Source organism: Oncorhynchus kisutch, linkage group LG17, assembly GCF_002021735.2.
Source record: "Oncorhynchus kisutch isolate 150728-3 linkage group LG17, Okis_V2, whole genome shotgun sequence".
Classification (NCBI taxonomy): Eukaryota; Metazoa; Chordata; class Actinopteri; order Salmoniformes; family Salmonidae; genus Oncorhynchus; species Oncorhynchus kisutch.
The window spans coordinates 9547228-9564434 of record NC_034190.2 but is presented as its reverse complement, the minus strand read 5'-3'; the positions used below and the strand labels follow the sequence as shown (position 1 = coordinate 9564434).

The window sequence follows — 17207 nt, the reverse complement described above, 5'->3', positions numbered from 1 at the left end:
AAATAGTCCCTGCAAAACACCAGTCTCAACGTCAACAGTGAAGAGGCGACTCCGGGATGCTGGCCTTCTAGGCAGAGTTCCTCTGTCCAGTCTCAACGTCAACAGTGAAGAGGTGACTCCGGGATGCTGGCCTTCTAGGCAGAGTTCCTCTGTCCAGTCTCAACGTCAACAGTGAAGAGGCGACTCCGGGATGCTGGCCTTCTAGGCAGAGTTCCTCTGTCCAGTCTCAACGTCAACAGTGAAGAGGTGACTCCGGGATGCTGGCCTTCTAGGCAGAGTTCCTCTGTCCAGTCTCAACGTCAACAGTGAAGAGGCGACTCCGGGATGCTGGCCTTCTAGGCAGAGTTCCTCTGTCCAGTCTCAACGTCAACAGTGAAGAGGTGACTCCGGGATGCTGGCCTTCTAGGCAGAGTTCCTCTGTCCAGTCTCAACGTCAACAGTGAAGAGGCGACTCCGGGATGCTGGCCTTCTAGGCAGAGTTCCTCTGTCCAGTCTCAACGTCAACAGTGAAGAGACGACTCCAGGATGCTGGCCTTCTAGGCAGAGTTCCTCTGTCCAGTCTCAACGTCAACAGTGAAGAGACGACTCCGGGATGCTGGCCTTCTAGGCAGAGTTCCTCTGTCCAGTCTCAACGTCAACAGTGAAGAGGCGACTCCGGGATGCTGGCCTTCTAGGCAGAGTTCCTCTGTCCAGTCTCAACGTCAACAGTGAAGAGGTGACTCCAGGATGCTGGCCTTCTAGGCAGAGTTCCTCTGTCCAGTGTCTGTGTTCTTTTGCCCATCTTAATCTTTTATTTTTATTGGCCAGTCTGAGATATGTTTTTTTCTTTACAACTCTGCCTAGAAGGCCAGCATCCCAGAGTCGCCTCTTCACTGTTGACGTTGAGACTGGTGTTTTGCAGGTACTATTTAGAGAAGGGCTTTCTAATTAGCCTTTTAAAATGATAAACTTGCACAGCGTGCCATTGGAACACAGGAGTGATGTTGCGGATCATGGTCCTCTGTTTGTCTATGTAGATATTCCATAAAAAATCTGCTGTTTCCAGCTACAATAGTCATTTACAACATTAACAATGTCTACACTGTATTTCTGATCAATTTTATCTTATTTTAATGGGCAATTGTTTTTGCTTTCCTTTCAAAAACAAAGACATTTCTAAGTGACCCCAAACTTTTGAATGGTAGTGTATGTATGACATCACTCCGTAGTTTAGAATTGATGCAGGAATTGTTTCAACTACTTGACCTCTCTCATACTAGTATACTCTACATGACAGGTGTGATCAGCTGTTTGGTGCATTGATATTTTAGGTAAAAATAAATGTATGTCTGATGCATAGTTATTTTTTTCTCTGCCTAGATGGGTTGACGACAGAGCAACGACAGAAGCTGGCTAAGGAGCGGAGGGAGGAGAGGGCCAAATACATTGGTAAGCCCTAAAGGAAAATAAGCTATAGAGAAATGTGTTTTCTGTTATCATGTGTGACATGTTGGGCTTGTCTGGTATGGAGGCCTCAAGAGACTCAGCTAGTCATGTCTAGGGAAGCATCCAAAATGGCACCCTATCCCAGGGCCCTGGTCAAAATTAGTGCACTATAAAGGGAATAGGGTGCCATTTGGGTTCCTGACACAAGGCAGAGATATAGAAGGAATGGAATAAACCAATAGACACTGTAGCCTTCAATATGTTGTATTACACTACCCTGAACTGTCCGCCTGTCTTTAACCCTTGGCCTCTCTTACATTGTATTACTCTGCCATGGGGTTCTGTCATGGGGGTTCTACCATTAGGGGTTCTGTCATGGGGGTTCTGCCATTAGGGGTTCTGTCATGGGGGTTCTGCCATTAGGGGTTCTGTCATGGGGGTTCTGTCATGGGGGTTCTACCATTAGGGGTTCTGCCATGGGGGTTCTACCATTGGGGGTTCTGTCATGGGGGTTCTACCATTAGGGGTTCTGTCATGTGGGTTCTGCCATTAGGGGTTCTGTCATGGGGGTTCTACCATTAGGGGTTCTGTCATGGGGGTTCTACCATTAGGGGTTCTGCCATGGGGGTTCTACCATTGGGGGTTCTGTCATGGGGGTTCTACCATTAGGGGTTCTGTCATGTGGGTTCTGCCATTAGGGGTTCTGTCATGGGGGTTCTACCATTAGGGGTTCTGTCATGGGGGTTCTGCCATGGGGGTTCTGCCATGGGGGTTCTACCATTAGGGGTTCTGTCATGGGGGTTCTGTCATGGGGGTTCTACCATGAGGGTTCTGCCATAAGGGTTCTACCATTAGGGGTTCTGTCATGTGGGTTCTGTCATGGGGGTTCTGTAATGGGTGTTCTGCCATGGGGGTTCTGCCATGGGGGTTCTGCCATGAGGGTTCTGCCATGAGGGTTCTGTCATGGGGGTTCTGTCATGGGGGTTCTGCCATGGGGTTTTTTCTTTCTAATGATTGATGGATATTGATTATTGCTGTTGTCTTCTCATTTTGCTGCTTCAGAACAGCAAACTCAGCTGCAAGGTAAGGCTACTCTATACGGCACTGTATAAGATCAGCGTTGGTAACATCAGTTGTTATCAGCAACAGTCATGCTTTTCTCCACATCTCCACCTTGTGGTTGGGATGCAATCTATTTTTATTTCTGTCTGCTTCTGAACCGACTTTTCCTTTCTCGTTCATTAATCAGTTTTGTTGCTTTCTGGATGTTGTCCTGTTGTTGTCCAGTGGGAAACTTTACAACATCCTGTTTGTCTCTGAGAAGAAGAATGATCAGATAGTTCAGTTATACGAGTCCCTCATTATGTTTTCTCTTTCCTGTCTTCGTTGTGTGGAGATTTGCCTTTCACCTAATTCGTTCCTGTCCATTATACGTGTTTGCATGTGTACTTTGCATCATTTTGTTGGATCATTGTAATGTCTTTCCAGTATAGATTTTTCTTGACTTTCTATTTTTATGTCAAGGTATTGTGTGATCTTATTATCAACTCAGAGACACTTAGTACACTATAATTTCCCCACAGCCTCATTCCATAGCATTGGCTCAAGCCCCTTGTTTGTACACTCAACCCAAAGCCTGTGCAATCAATCCAATCCAAGGTATTCTGTGAGCTTGTTTTCAACACGACATGCAGTACATCGGATCCCTCAACGATGGCCCAAGCCCCCCCCCCCGCCTCTCTCTCCCTGTACGCTGAGCTTCAGCAACCAACTGACCAATCAGAGGATGTCTCCCACTGAGCCGTCCCATAGTCCCCCTGGGGCGAGGCGTGAAAAATGTGTAGTCATTACTGTGAACTGACCCGCCGTGCCTCTCAGACAGATTAGATGCAATTACTCATTTCATTAGATTCGTTATAATCGCCATGCCAACGGAATCATTTCAGAAGCCAACCAATGGAAGAAGCCTTTTCTTTACCTGATAATTCCCTATGGGCCCTGATCAAAAGTACTGCACTAGATAGTGAATAGGGTGTCATTGGCCATAGGACTCTGGTCAAAAGTAGTACACTAGATAGTGAATAGGGTGTCATTAGCCATAGGACTCTGGTAAAAAGTAGTGCACTAGATAGTGAATAGGGTGCCATTTGGAACAATCTCTCTGTCTGTCCAGATGTAAGAAATGAATCTCATATGGACTACAGACTGCAAATGTTTAGATCTCACTTCATCAAGCATTTATGGTTGGATGTACTACAGTATGTTTATGGTTGGATGTACTACAGTATGTATACAGTATGTTTATGGTTGGATGTACTACAGTATGTATACTGTATGTTTATGGTTGGATGTACTACAGTATGTATACTGTATGTTTATGGTTGGATGTACTACAGTATGTATACTCTATGTACTACAGTATGTATACTGTATGTTTATGGTTGGATGTACTACAGTATGTATACTGTATGTTTATGGTTGGATGTACTACAGTATGTATACTCTATGTACTACAGTATGTATACAGTATGTTTATGGTTGGATGTACTACAGTATGTATACTGTATGTTTATGGTTGGATGTACTACAGTATGTATACTGTATGTTTATGGTTGGATGTACTACAGTATGTATACTCTATGTACTACAGTATGTATACTCTATGTACTACAGTATGTATACTCTATGTACTACAGTATGTATACTCTATGTACTACAGTATGTATACTCTATGTACTACAGTATGTATACTGTATGTTTATGGTTGGATGTACTACAGTATGTATACTGTATGTTTATGGTTGGATGTACTACAGTATGTATACTCTATGTACTACAGTATGTATACAGTATGTTTATGGTTGGATGTACTACAGTATGTATACTGTATGTTTATGGTTGGATGTACTACAGTATGTATACTCTATGTACTACAGTATGTATACTCTATGTACTACAGTATGTATACTCTATGTACTACAGTATGTATACAGTATGTTTATGGTTGGATGTACTACAGTATGTATACAGTATGTTTATGGTTGGATGTACTACAGTATGTATACTCTATGTACTACAGTATGTATACTCTATGTACTACAGTATGTATACAGTATGTTTATGGTTGGATGTACTACAGTATGTATACTGTATGTTTATGGTTGGATGTACTACAGTATGTATACTGTATGTTTATGGTTGGATGTACTACAGTATGTATACTCTATGTACTACAGTATGTATACTCTATGTACTACAGTATGTATACTCTATGTACTACAGTATGTATACTCTATGTACTACAGTATGTATACTCTATGTACTACAGTATGTATACTGTATGTTTATGGTTGGATGTACTACAGTATGTATACTGTATGTTTATGGTTGGATGTACTACAGTATGTATACTCTATGTACTACAGTATGTATACTCTATGTACTACAGTATGTATACTCTATGTACTACAGTATGTATACAGTATGTTTATGGTTGGATGTACTACAGTATGTATACAGTATGTTTATGGTTGGATGTACTACAGTATGTATACTCTATGTACTACAGTATGTATACTCTATGTACTACAGTATGTATACAGTATGTTTATGGTTGGATGTACTACAGTATGTATACTGTACTGATGATGACATGCTGAGAAAAAAGGAACATGTGATTATCATCTGTTGAACCACATATGAGAGAGAACCCACCGTACATTAAACCATGAGGCTGTTATGTAAAGGCCATTGTATATGAAGCTGTAGTAAAGCCATTACAATATGAAAGTGCATGCACTCAATGAATATCAAACACTCATGCATTTCATTCAATGTTTTAATATTCCAGAATGAGGATTGTATGCTTTATTAAAAACATCTCACATTCACTTCCCTCCATTCAACACTGAGCTTCATCCAAAAAACCTCTTCACACGTATCCTGCCCCTCACCATGCTAGTCTTTAACAACACATGTGTATTGGAAGTAGGTCCACATGCAGAGGATTGCAAAACAGGAAATGCCACTCTGAGATACAGTACACATGTGGCGTGTCTACCTTAGGGGAGGCCCAATGAGCAGAGAGGACACAGCTGGTGCACAGCATGCTGGGAGTTTAAACAAAGCAGAATCATTGTATTTTAATTGTGGCTGTCAGAAATGAGACACAGACTGTGGAGTGAAACTCAGTATCTGCTAGAGGGCACTAATAAAACACAGTGGGACACTACTACTACTACTATTGCTGTCTACTACTACTACTACTGTCTACTACTATTGCTGTCTACTACTACTACTCCTGTCTACTACTATTGCTGTCTACTACTACTACTACTGTCTACTACTATTGCTGTCTACTACTACTACTACTACTACTATTGCTGTCTACTACTACTACCACTACTACTACAACTACTACTGCTGTCTACTACTACTACTACTATTGCTGTCTACTACTACTACAACTACTACTGCTGTCTACTACTACTATTCTCTACTGTTACTACTACTAATATTACTATTACTACTACTACTACTATTGCTGTCTACTACTACTACTACTACTACTACTGCTGTCTACTACTATTGCTGTCTACTACTTCTACTACTACTGCTGTCTACTACTACTACAACTACTACTGCTGTCTACTACTACTGCTACTACTGCTGTCTACTACTACTACTGCTACTACTGCTGTCTACTACTACTACTACTACTACTACTACTACTACTACTACTGTCTACTACTTGTACTACTGCTGCTACTGCTACTTATACTACTACTTGTTGACTGTTATGATGACTAGAGTAGGATTGCAATTAGGCCTATGGGAGGGTGTAAACAACTGTCTTCTTCCCATTCTATCCTTCTACCTTTTCCAAAATGGTTCCTAGAAACCATGAGAATTTTAACAGCCTTAAACTGTGAGATCACAAGGCCAGAGTTCGTCTCAATGGACAAACAACAACCCACTATGTAGTGTTGAGTTGTTTATTATGACCAGCTAGTGCAGAGATATATGGAGGGCAGACAAAAACAAATAGAGAGATTGAGAGAAAGAGGTTATTAGTTGCTTCAACTAACCCTGAATTGTCCATTATTCCATTCATGATTTCTACACTTTCTTGACTAGCTAACTATCCCATTCATTTGTTTTGTTTTCTTGAGTTTCCTGATGTATACGCAATGCACCTTTTTAGCTGCTATGTACAATGCACTCTGAAAGTATTCTAGACCCCTTGACTTTTTCAACATTTTGTTAAGTTACAGCCTTATTCTAATATTGATTCGTTTTTTTCCCTTCATCAATCTACACACAATACCACATCATGACAAAGCAAAAACAGATTTTTAGAAATGTTTGCAAATAAACATTTAAATGAATCCATTATAGAATGAGGCTGTAACACTTTTTTTTTAAAGTCAAGATGTCTGAATAATTTCAGAACATTAAAATAAATACAACTAAATCATGTGAAATAAAAAAATAAAATAAAAAACTGTACCCGTTGCCTCCCGTTGTCTAGCGACTAAGAAGGCCCAGTGGCTGGAGAAGGAGGAGAAGGCGAGGCGTCTGAGGGAGAGCCAGCTGGAGGAACGTAGGAGGAGGCTGGAGGACCAGAGACTGAAGCTTGAGAAACGCAGAGCCCTCCTGGAAGAGAAACAGAGGCAGAAACTAGAGAAGAACAAGGTGGGGACTGGAGGAGGGTCACCTTCAAGATCTCTCTGTTGCTCAAGTGTTGTGTTCAGTTTTGTAGGTAGTTTTGTTACAGGCTAGGGGACAGCATACTGTACCTAAGTGTATATCTTTGCTAGGTAAAGCTCCGCCTTATATAAGCTTACTGGTCACCATAACAACACCCACCCGTAGCACTCGCTCCAGCAGGTATATCTATCTATCTATATATGGTCATTCCCAACCAACACCTTATTTGTCCGCCTTTCCTTCCAGTTCTCTGCTGCCAGTGACTGGAACGAACTGCAAAAATCTCCCAAAGTTGGAGACTTATATCTCCCTCACTAACTTTAAGCATCAGCTATCTGAGCAGCTTACCGATCGTTGCAGCTGTACATAGCCCATCTGTAAATAGCCCATCCAACTACAGTGGGGCAAAAAAGTATTTAGTCAGCCACCAATTGTGCAAGTTCTCCCACTTAAAAAGATGATAGAGGCCTGTAATTTTCATCATAGGTACACTTCAACTATGACAGACAAAATGAGAAGAAACAAAATCAGAAAATCACATTGTAGGATTTTTAATGAATTGATTTGCAAATTATGGTGGAAAATAAGTATTTGGTCACTTTATCTAAGCGTTTGCTGATTACAAATATAGAAACTCAGCTTTTGCTTTGTGGGTACAAGGTCACAGGGTACATACACATAGTGGTTGGAGGTTGTAGAAACATTACACGTTGAGGTCCTTAGTAGCTGTTTGAGTGAGTCAAAGTTTTGTCTCCCTTTTACCACGCCACAGGAGCGCTACGAGGCGGCCATCAGGAAGTCAACCAAAAAGACTTGGGCTGAGATCCGTCAGCAGAGATGGTCCTGGGCTGGAGGCCTCAACCAGACCTCGCGCCGACAAAGTGAGCAGCACTGGAACCACATAGAACCTCATAGAACCACATAGAACCACATAGAACCTCATAGAACCACATAGAACCACATATTACTACATAGACCCGAACCACCTAGGACCCCCATGATGTCTCGTACAACTGCTCACACAGTTCCCTCATTGAGCAGCATAGAACAGGACAGAGACGTTCTAGACTAACTAATGTTGCTTTACAGTGTCCTACAGTTTGGATGTCGTAGGGGTGGGATTGTAATTTGGTTTAGGGGTGGTAAAGTTTTCATTTGAGGACTATTACAATAGCTAGATGAGTCATTATATAATTCATGTTTACTAACAATATGTTGCCTATGGCTAGACTAGATTTGTATTGATCCTTCTCATCTGAACTGTTTCTCAGACTCTAGATTCTAACTGTTCAGTAGAATCCAGATATAGGAGACAGAGGGGAATATGTGGAGGGTGTCATGTAAATGTTTCATTAGACTTGCTGTGTGAACGGCAAGGTGTTGAGTTTATCACAGAGCTGTGAGGAACATTCTCAGCGTTCAGTATGCCAACTGTCTCCTACAGTACACTATGCTGCTCAATCCAACAATGACTCAAGCTTGTGAAAGGCAGGCCTTCTCTTGGATTGTGACGATGTCAGGAGCCTTCTCTTCTCTCTGAAGTCTAAATACGAATGTGTGTGTGTTTTTTTTTGTGTTTGTTTGTTTCTTAGTCTTTGTAGTTCAAACCAAACAATCTATACCACTTGGTGTTCTCTAGAAAGATTTGTTTCTGGGTTTTAGACGCCATCTGTTTCTGGGGTTTAGACGCCATCTGTTTCTGGGGTTTAGACGCCATTGGTTTCTGGGTTTTAGACGCCATCTGTTTCTGGGTTTTAGACGCCATCTGTTTCTGGGTTTTAGATGCCATTTGTTTCTGGGTTTTAGACACCATCTGTTTCTGGGTTTTAGACGCCATCTGTTTCTGGGGTTTAGACGCCATCTGTTTCTGGGGTTTAGACGCCATTTGTTTCTGGGGTTTAGACGCCATTGGTTTCTGGGCTTTAGACGCCATTTATTTATAGGGTTTAGACGCCATTGGTTTCTGGGGTTTAGACGCCATTGGTTTCTGGGGTTTAGACGCCATTGGTTTCTGGGGTTTAGACGCCATTGGTTTCTGGGGTTTAGACGCCATTTGTTTCTGGGGTTTAGACGCCATTTGTTTCTGGGGTTTAGACGCCATCTGTTTCTGGGGTTTAGACGCCATTTGTTTCTGAGGTTTAGACGCCATGTGTTTCTGAGGTTTAGACGCCATGTGTTTCTGGGGTTTAGACGCCATCTGTTTCTGGGGTTTAGACGCCATCTGTTTCTGGGGTTTAGACGCCATGTGTTTCTGGGTTTTAGAGTGCCCTAAACTACAATGAATCAGTGAATCAATGAATCAGTAAATCAGTGAATGATGTGGTCCCACTCTGCTATACGCTCTGTCAACTGCATGATCCAGACAGACAGACAGACAGAGAGAGACAGACAGAGACAGACAGAGGGCGAGCTCATCCACACTAGGCCTACGTCTACAGTACATCCTTGGGTTCCCCACCCCGTCAGCCTTGTGAACAGTTGTTGTCTGTTGCGTTCTCTCTGGTGCAGGCAGATGTTCGGCCTCCACTGTCAACTTACCGAGACAGGTGGACCCTGTCATTAACAACAGGCTGTCCAAGTCTTCTGCCACCCTCTGGAACTCCCCCAACAGAAGTAAGGATGACCGACCCGCGTCAATGTCCACCAGGCCTTTATATCAGTCCCCCTCCTCCCCTCCTCCCCACTCCCTTCTCCTCTCAGATCCTCCTTACTACCTGGTTTTAGTTTTAACTGTGGCCTGGTGGCCTGCCTGCCTGCCTGTTGCCTGGTGACCAATCATTTCCTATCCTTACAACACTACATTACCCGTCTCACATCCCCGATCTCATGTGCATCATGGTTTTGTTGATTAGTTGTTGTTGATTGATTTACCTTCTTCTCTCTGAATTTTTGATCAGACTAGACATCTATATTATTCCATATTTTGTGATAATTTTTTCGCTCTATTGGTGTGTATAGGTTTCTGTCACTTCAGTCATGACACCCTTCTATTCCACACTCTTTGGTTGTCCTCCACTCTGCTGTTGGTCATAAGCTGTGCTGGTTTGGAGGTGGTGGTGGTGGTAGAGGAGGTGGTGGGGGTGGTAGAGGTGGTGGTGGTGGTAGAGGTGTGGTGGTGGTAGAGGTGGTGGTGGTGGTAGAGCTGGTGGTAGAGGTGGTGGTAGAGGTGGTGGTGGCGGTGTGGTAGAGGTGGTGGTGGTGGAGGTGGTGGTAGAGGTGTGGGGGTGGGGGTGGCAGAAGTGGTGTTGGAGGTGGAGGTGTGGTGGTGGTAGAGGTGGTGGTGGTGGTGGTAGAGGTGGTGGTAGAGGAGGTGGTGGTGGAGGTGGTGGTAGAGGTGGTGGTAGAGGAGGTGGTGGCGGTGTGGTGGTGGTGGAGGTGTGGTGGTAGAGGTGTGGTTGAGGTGTGGTGGTTGGAGAGGAGGTGATGGTGGAGAGGAGGTGGTGGTGGTAGAGGTGGGGTGGTGGTGGAGGAGGTGGTAGAGGTGTGGTGATGGAGGTGTGGTGGTGGTGGTGGAGATGTGGTGGGGGGGTGAATGAGGTATGGTGGAGGTCGGTAGAGGTGTGGTGGTGGAGGAGGTGGTGGTGGTAGGTGGTGTGGTGGTGGTGGTGGAGGTGATAGGAGATGGTAAAGGTGGTAGAGATGTGGTGGTGGAGGTGGTAGAGGTGTGGTGGTAGAGGTGATAGAGGTGTGGTGGTGGTGGTGGTAGAGGTGTGGTGGTGGTAGAGGTGTGGTGGTGGAGGTGGTAGAGGTGTGGTGGTGGTAGAGGTGTGGTGGTGGAGGTGATAGAGGTGTGGTGGTGGTGGAGGTGTGGAGGTGATAGAGGTGTGGTGGTGGAGGTGGTAGAGGTGTGGTGGTGGAGGTGGTAGAGGTGATAGAGGTGTGGTGGTGGTAGAGGTGTGGTGGTGGAGGTGATAGAGGTGTGGTGGTGGAGGTGATAGAGGTGTGGTGGTGGTAGAGGTGTGGTGGTGGTGGTAGAGGTGTGGTGGTGGTAGAGGTGGTAGAGGTGTGGTGGTGGTGGTAGAGGTGTGGTGGTGGTGGTGGTAGAGGTGATAGAGGTGTGGAGGTGGTAGAGGTGTGGTGGCATGGTGTGTGGTGGTGGTGGTGGTGGTGGTGGTAGAGATATGGTGGTGGTGGCAGAGGTGATAGAGGTGTGGTGGTGGAGGTGGTAGAGATGTGGTGGTGGTGGTAGAGATGTGGTGGTGGTGGTAGAGATGTGGTGGTGGTGGTAGAGATGTGGTGGTGGTGGTAGAGATGTGGTGGTGGTGGTAGAGATGTGGTGGTGTGGTGGTAGAGGTGATAGAGGAGGTGGTAAAGGTGGTAGAGGTGTGGTGGTGGTGGTGGTGGTAGAGGTGTGGTGGTGGTGGTGGTAGAGATGTGGTGGTGGTGGTGGTAGAGATGTGGTGGTAGAGGTGTGGTGGTGGAGGTGTGGTAGAGTTGGTAGAGGTGTGGTGGTGGAGGTGTGGTAGAGTTGATAGAGGTGTGATGGTGGAGGTGTGGTAGAGTTGGTAGAGGTGTGGTGGTGGAAGTGTGGTAGAGTTGATAGAGGTGTGGTGGAGGTGGAGGAGGTGTGGTGGTGGTAGAGGTGGAGGTGTGGTAGAGTTGATAGAGGTGTGGTGGTGGAGGTGTGGTAGAGTTGATAGAGGGAGGTGGTAGAGGTATGGAGGAGGTCGGTAGAGGTGTGGTGGTAGAGGTGGTAGAAGTGTGGTGGTGGTGGAGGTGGAGGTGGTAGAGGAGGTGGTGGAGGTGTGGTGGTGTGGTTCAGTGGTCATGATGGCATGGTGCGGTTCGGAGGTGGAGGTGTAGAGGTGGTGGTGTGGTTCAGTGGTCATGATGGCATGGTGTGGTTCAGTGGTCATGATGGCATGGTGTGGTTCGGCGGTGGTGGTAGAGGTGGTGGTGTGGTTTGGTGGTCATGATGGCATGGTGTGGTTCAGTGGTCATGATGGCATGGTGTGGTTCAGTGGTCATGATGGCATGGTGTGGTTCAGTGGTCATGATGGCATGGTGTGGTTCACTGGTGGTAGAGATGTGGTAGAGGTGTCGTGGTGGTGGTAGAGGTGGTGGTGTGGTTCTGTGGTCATGATGGCATGGTGTGGTTCGGTGGTGGTGGTGGTGATGGGTATTGTAATGTGACTGTGGCTAATGTTTCATCTAATGCTAAGGATTCTCCATTTTGGTTTGGAAGAAGACTAGTGTAATATCAATGGTCAGATAATGTAATGTAAATGGTCAGATAATGTAATGTAAATGATCAAATAGTGTAATGCAAATAGATACTGTAATGTAGATAGATAGTGTAATGTCAATGGTCAGATAGTATATTGTAAATGGTGTGGTGGTTCATTTCTTTACTATCAAATGAGGAGAGACAAACTTGGTTTTAAACTAAATCTTTGTTAGTGAGAGTTTTGCAATAGCGATGGCTGGTCGACGAATCACCCTCAGATGATTTGTTGAGACAAAAGTACAAAGGTATTTTATAGCCAAGATACACCCCTTTCAACCTACATGACGAACAACAGATATATAGAATGGGTCACAGGGTTACGATTTGTATGAAAGATACCTATAATTCATAGCAGACAGTATCTGCTGTAAAAACAGTCATCTTTGTCTACAGACCAGAGTCTGGCCCTGGGGTCATCTCTCCCTGGTACCATATAGAACAGAAGTATTAACTCATGCTCTGGAATGCTCTTTAGGTTTTATCACCCAAAAGACATCATAAATCTCCTGTCAGTGTTATCTCCCAGAGGCCCATCCTCAGTAGAACACACACACAATAGTTATATGAATACTCTATTCTGTTACATAAAACAACAATTTGATGCAATAAAAGTACTATAAAATAATCCTGCAATTTTCCACCATAATGGTCAGATAGTGTCATGTAAATGGTCAGGTAGTCATTGATGAACTCTTTATCTAATTATCACATGTGCAGTAATAACATGTGGAGAGGAGATCTTAGATGGAGATCTTAGGTAGGGGAGATCTTAGGTAGGGGAGATCTTAGATAGAGGAGATCTTAGGTAGGGGAGATCTTAGATAGAGGAGATCTTAGGTGGAAGAGATCTTAGATAGAGGAGATCTTAGGTAGGGGAGATCTTAGATAGAGGAGATCTTAGGTAGGGGAGATCTTAGATAGAGGAGATCTTAGGTGGAAGAGATCTTAGATAGAGGAGATCTTAGGTAGGGGAGATCTTAGATAGAGGAGATCTTAGGTAGGGGAGATCTTAGATGGAGATCTTAGGTAGGGGAGATCTTAGATGGAGATCTTAGGCGGAGGAGATCTTAGGTTGAGGAGATCTTAGATGGAGGAGATCTTAGGTGGAAGAGATCTTAGATAGAGGAGATCTTAGGTAGGGGAGATCTTAGATGGAGATCTTAGGCGGAGGAGATCTTAGGTTGAGGAGATCTTAGATGGAGGAGATCTTAGGTGGAAGAGATCTTAGATAGAGGAGATCTTAGGTAGGGGAGATCTTAGATGGAGATCTTAGGCGGAGGAGATCTTAGATGGAGGAGATCTTAGGCGGAGGAGATCTTAGATGGAGGAGATCATAGATGGAGGAGATCTTAGATGGAGGAGATCTTAGGTGGATGAAATCTTAGATAGAGGAGATCTTAGGTAGGGGAGATCTAAGATGGAGATCTTAGGCGGAGGAGATCTTAGATGGAGGAGATCATAGATGGAGGAGATCTTAGGTTGCTATAATATATGTCATTAGCTCGTCATCCATTATTTTTGAAGGCTGTCCAAGTCCTCTTCCAACCTTTGGATCTCCGCCATCAGAAGTTGTCATGTCACTCATAACTGACTACACGCAGTCAGCTTTTATTGACCTTCCCGAACAAATTCAATACAAAGTCAATACTAAATACTTGACACAGAATGTCCTCTCTTCAGCAGACTGATATTTTCCAGGATCTGCCATATGAAATCCAGTCGACTTAGCAGTTAAAATGTTCTGGCTGTGGGACATACGTAGGCCTATAATAGCCTGATGTTTTTTTAGAGCCCCATGACTTATCTACCAGGTGTTCACTGTATCAGGCAGCAGCAGTAAATGTCTTGCCGCATTGAAGGAGAAAATAAGCCGCCTCACTGTTGCTTAGCAACAGGCCCGGGCTCAAGTTGGGTTATCAACCGTAAAAGACTTTGTGAAAATGATCTGTCCAAAATACAGCGAAGGTGACCCCTGGTCCATTAAATAATATGAACCAGTCAATGTTATGGGATAGTCAAAGCTTTTCAGTGTTTTCCATTCACTGATCAGTACCATCCTAAATGTGCTTTACATGCATCTGCAGAAATGAAGTGGCACGACTCATGCTTATCATCAGCTTCTTGGTGTTGCCGTTGTGATTGTGAACTTTCTGTGCTTGGTTGACTGTGTGCATGACTGTGTGTGTGTGCGTGCGTGACTGTGTGTGTGTGTGATTGTGTGTGTGCGCGTGACTGTGCGTGACTGTGTGTGACTGTGTGTGTGTGATTGTGTGTGCGCGCGTGACTGTGTGTGTGTGTGTGTGTGTGTGACTGTGTGTGTGTGTGTGTGTGTGTGACTGTGTGTGTGTGTGTGATTGTGTGTGCGCGCGTGACTGTGCGTGACAGTGTGTGTGTGTGTGTGTGTGTGTGTGACTGTGTGTGTGTGTGATTGTGTGTGCGCACGTGACTGTGTGTGTGTGTGACTGTGTGTGTGTGTGCGCGCGTGTGTGTGTACGCATTCAATGTTGTTATTACAGGATAATGCTTAATAAGACGACATATTGAGATGTTCCTCTATAAACAGCATTTTCTCTGATTCCAGTTTCTGATTCCAGTCTGATTCCAGTTTCTGATTCCAGTCTGATTCCAGTTTCTGATTCCAGTTTCTGATTCCAGTTTCTGATTCCAGTTTCTGATTCCAGTTTCTGATTCCAGTTTCTGATTCCAGTCTGGCTTCATTGCTGAGCAAAGAGTCAACGGGGCAACATTCTGTGTGACACCATGCCATCAGTTAGAGGATACAGAGAGAGCTGAGTGATCCACACAAGAGATGTGTCCCAAACTGCACCCTATACAGTATATAGTATAGTGCACTACTTTTGACCAGAGCCCTATGGGGGCTGGTAAAAAGAAGGGCACTAAATAGGGGTTATGGTACCGTTTGGGATGCTACTTAGCATAGCTGACTGGACCCAACGATTAGGGCCCACACCATAAATCAGTTATATAGCAGTGGAGTCTCTATAGAATGGTGTTACTGTAGGCCTACACAGCTTTGTTCATCCCAGGGTCCCTTATCATGCCGCTATCAATCAAGTCCTAGTGATGCCTATGTTAACATTCTATTGTACGATACTATCAATGGCCCATCGAAGATGCTGAAACTCCGTGGTCACATAGGCCTAATTGCCAGTTACTTAGAATTAAGTTTATGAGAGACTCGGGTCATACTCTTTACCCTACTGGAGGTACTTTAATACGTTACGTGCCCTATTTCAACTCATCTTCAAAAGGTTTGGGTCATTTTTCCACCAAATTCTCCTCCACACAGAAAATCTCACACAGAGGGCTCTCATAAATCCACCAGTCTGGTTCCGTCACCACAACGTAGCACCCTGTGACCCACACACTGTTTTGTAACTTTCTGAAATTTACGTAGTTTTAGGGACAAATGATTTCAGGGGCTCCCGACGTTCAAAAGCCATTTGCTCTGACATTAGATTTGTTCCAGTTGTGATTGTTCTTGAGTGTTTGTCATGATGTCTGTGTCCCGAATGGCACCCTATTCCTACATAGTGCACTAGTTTTAAACAAAGCCCTGTGGAACCCTGGTCAAAAGTAGTGCACTATGTAGTAAATAGTCTGCCATTTAGGACGTAGTCTAAAATATAATATGACAAACATATTATGGCATAAGAGTAAGTCTTAGGCACAGCATCCCAGGAGTAACGTCGGCTCGAATGCTGAGGATCTGATCTAGCATGCCTCTGTCAGCATGGCTTGGTCTGGGTGGAGCCTAGGCCTGCTAGACAGTCATGGCTTTATGGGTGGTGTGTTTTTGAATGACAAGTCATTTGAGAAGAAGAACTACATGAATTCAACATTTTCAATGTTGTATGTACGGGATACAGATGGTATACACTGATCAACCAAATGTTTATGCACAGGTGTCTTCTCGACAACGCAACAACAACAAGAAATAATCTAATATAAGTATACGAACATAAAGTAAATGTCTCTAGACTAGAATAAACATTTTAGCATACGTATAATACAGGAACCCACAATTTATAGTCCAATATTTACATGTATTGTGGATGGCAAGTAAGTTGTCATTCTTTTAGTATGGAGGAAATGTAGCAGTTGAGCAGTTATATTGTTATGTGTGTGATCTGTGACGTTATGAGGTATGTGACATGTACAGTACCGTTGAAAAGTTTGGACACACCTACATATTCAAGGGTTTTTTCTTTATTTTTACTATTTTCTACATTGTAGAATAACAGTGAAGACATCAAAACTATGAAATAACACATTTGGAATCATGTAGTAACCAAAAAAGTGTTTAACAAATCAGAATTTACATTTACAAGTAGCTACCTTTTGCCTTGATGGCTGCACACTCTTGGCATTCTCTCAACCAGCTTCACCTGGAATGCTTTTCCAGCAGTCTTGAAGGAGTTTCTAGCACGTGTTGGCTGCTTTTCCTTCACTCTGCGGTCCAACTCACCCCAAACCATCTGAACTGGGATGAGGTCTGGTGATTGTGGAGGCCAGGTCATCTGATGCAGCACTCATTCACTCTCCTTCTTGGTCAAATAGCCCTTACACAGCCTGGAGGTGTGTCCTGTTGAAAAGCGCAAACCAGATGGGATGGTGTATCGCTGCAGAATGCTGTGGTAGCCATGCTGGTTAAGTGTGCCTTGAATTTTAAATAAATAACAGACAGTGTAACCAGCAAAGCATCTCCACCCCATCACACCTCCTCCTCCATGCTTCACGATTGGAACCCCACTTGTGGAGATCATCCGGACTCAATTTGGACTCAGATTTCCACCAGTCTAATGTCCATTGCTCTTGTTTCTTG

General features: G+C 44.1%; 1 protein-coding gene across 8 annotated transcripts in view; it reads left to right on the top strand.

The window, feature by feature from the left end:
- LOC109907152 (MAP7 domain-containing protein 1-like) overlaps window positions 1-17207 on the top strand; it is a 74183-nt gene that overhangs the window by 41800 nt on the left and 15176 nt on the right. For 4 of the 8 annotated variants that reach the window (XM_031795071.1, XM_031795072.1, XM_031795074.1 and 1 more), the window contains exons 3-7: window positions 1360-1428; window positions 2488-2508; window positions 6956-7119; window positions 7907-8015; window positions 9643-9747. In XM_031795071.1, coding sequence (XP_031650931.1) covers window positions 1360-1428; window positions 2488-2508; window positions 6956-7119; window positions 7907-8015; window positions 9643-9747 — 468 coding nt within the window. The remainder of the gene's footprint in view (window positions 1-1359; window positions 1429-2487; window positions 2509-6955; window positions 7120-7906; window positions 8016-9642; window positions 9748-17207) is intronic. The other 4 variants (XM_031795079.1, XM_031795077.1, XM_031795075.1 and 1 more) reach the window with 3 other exon arrangements.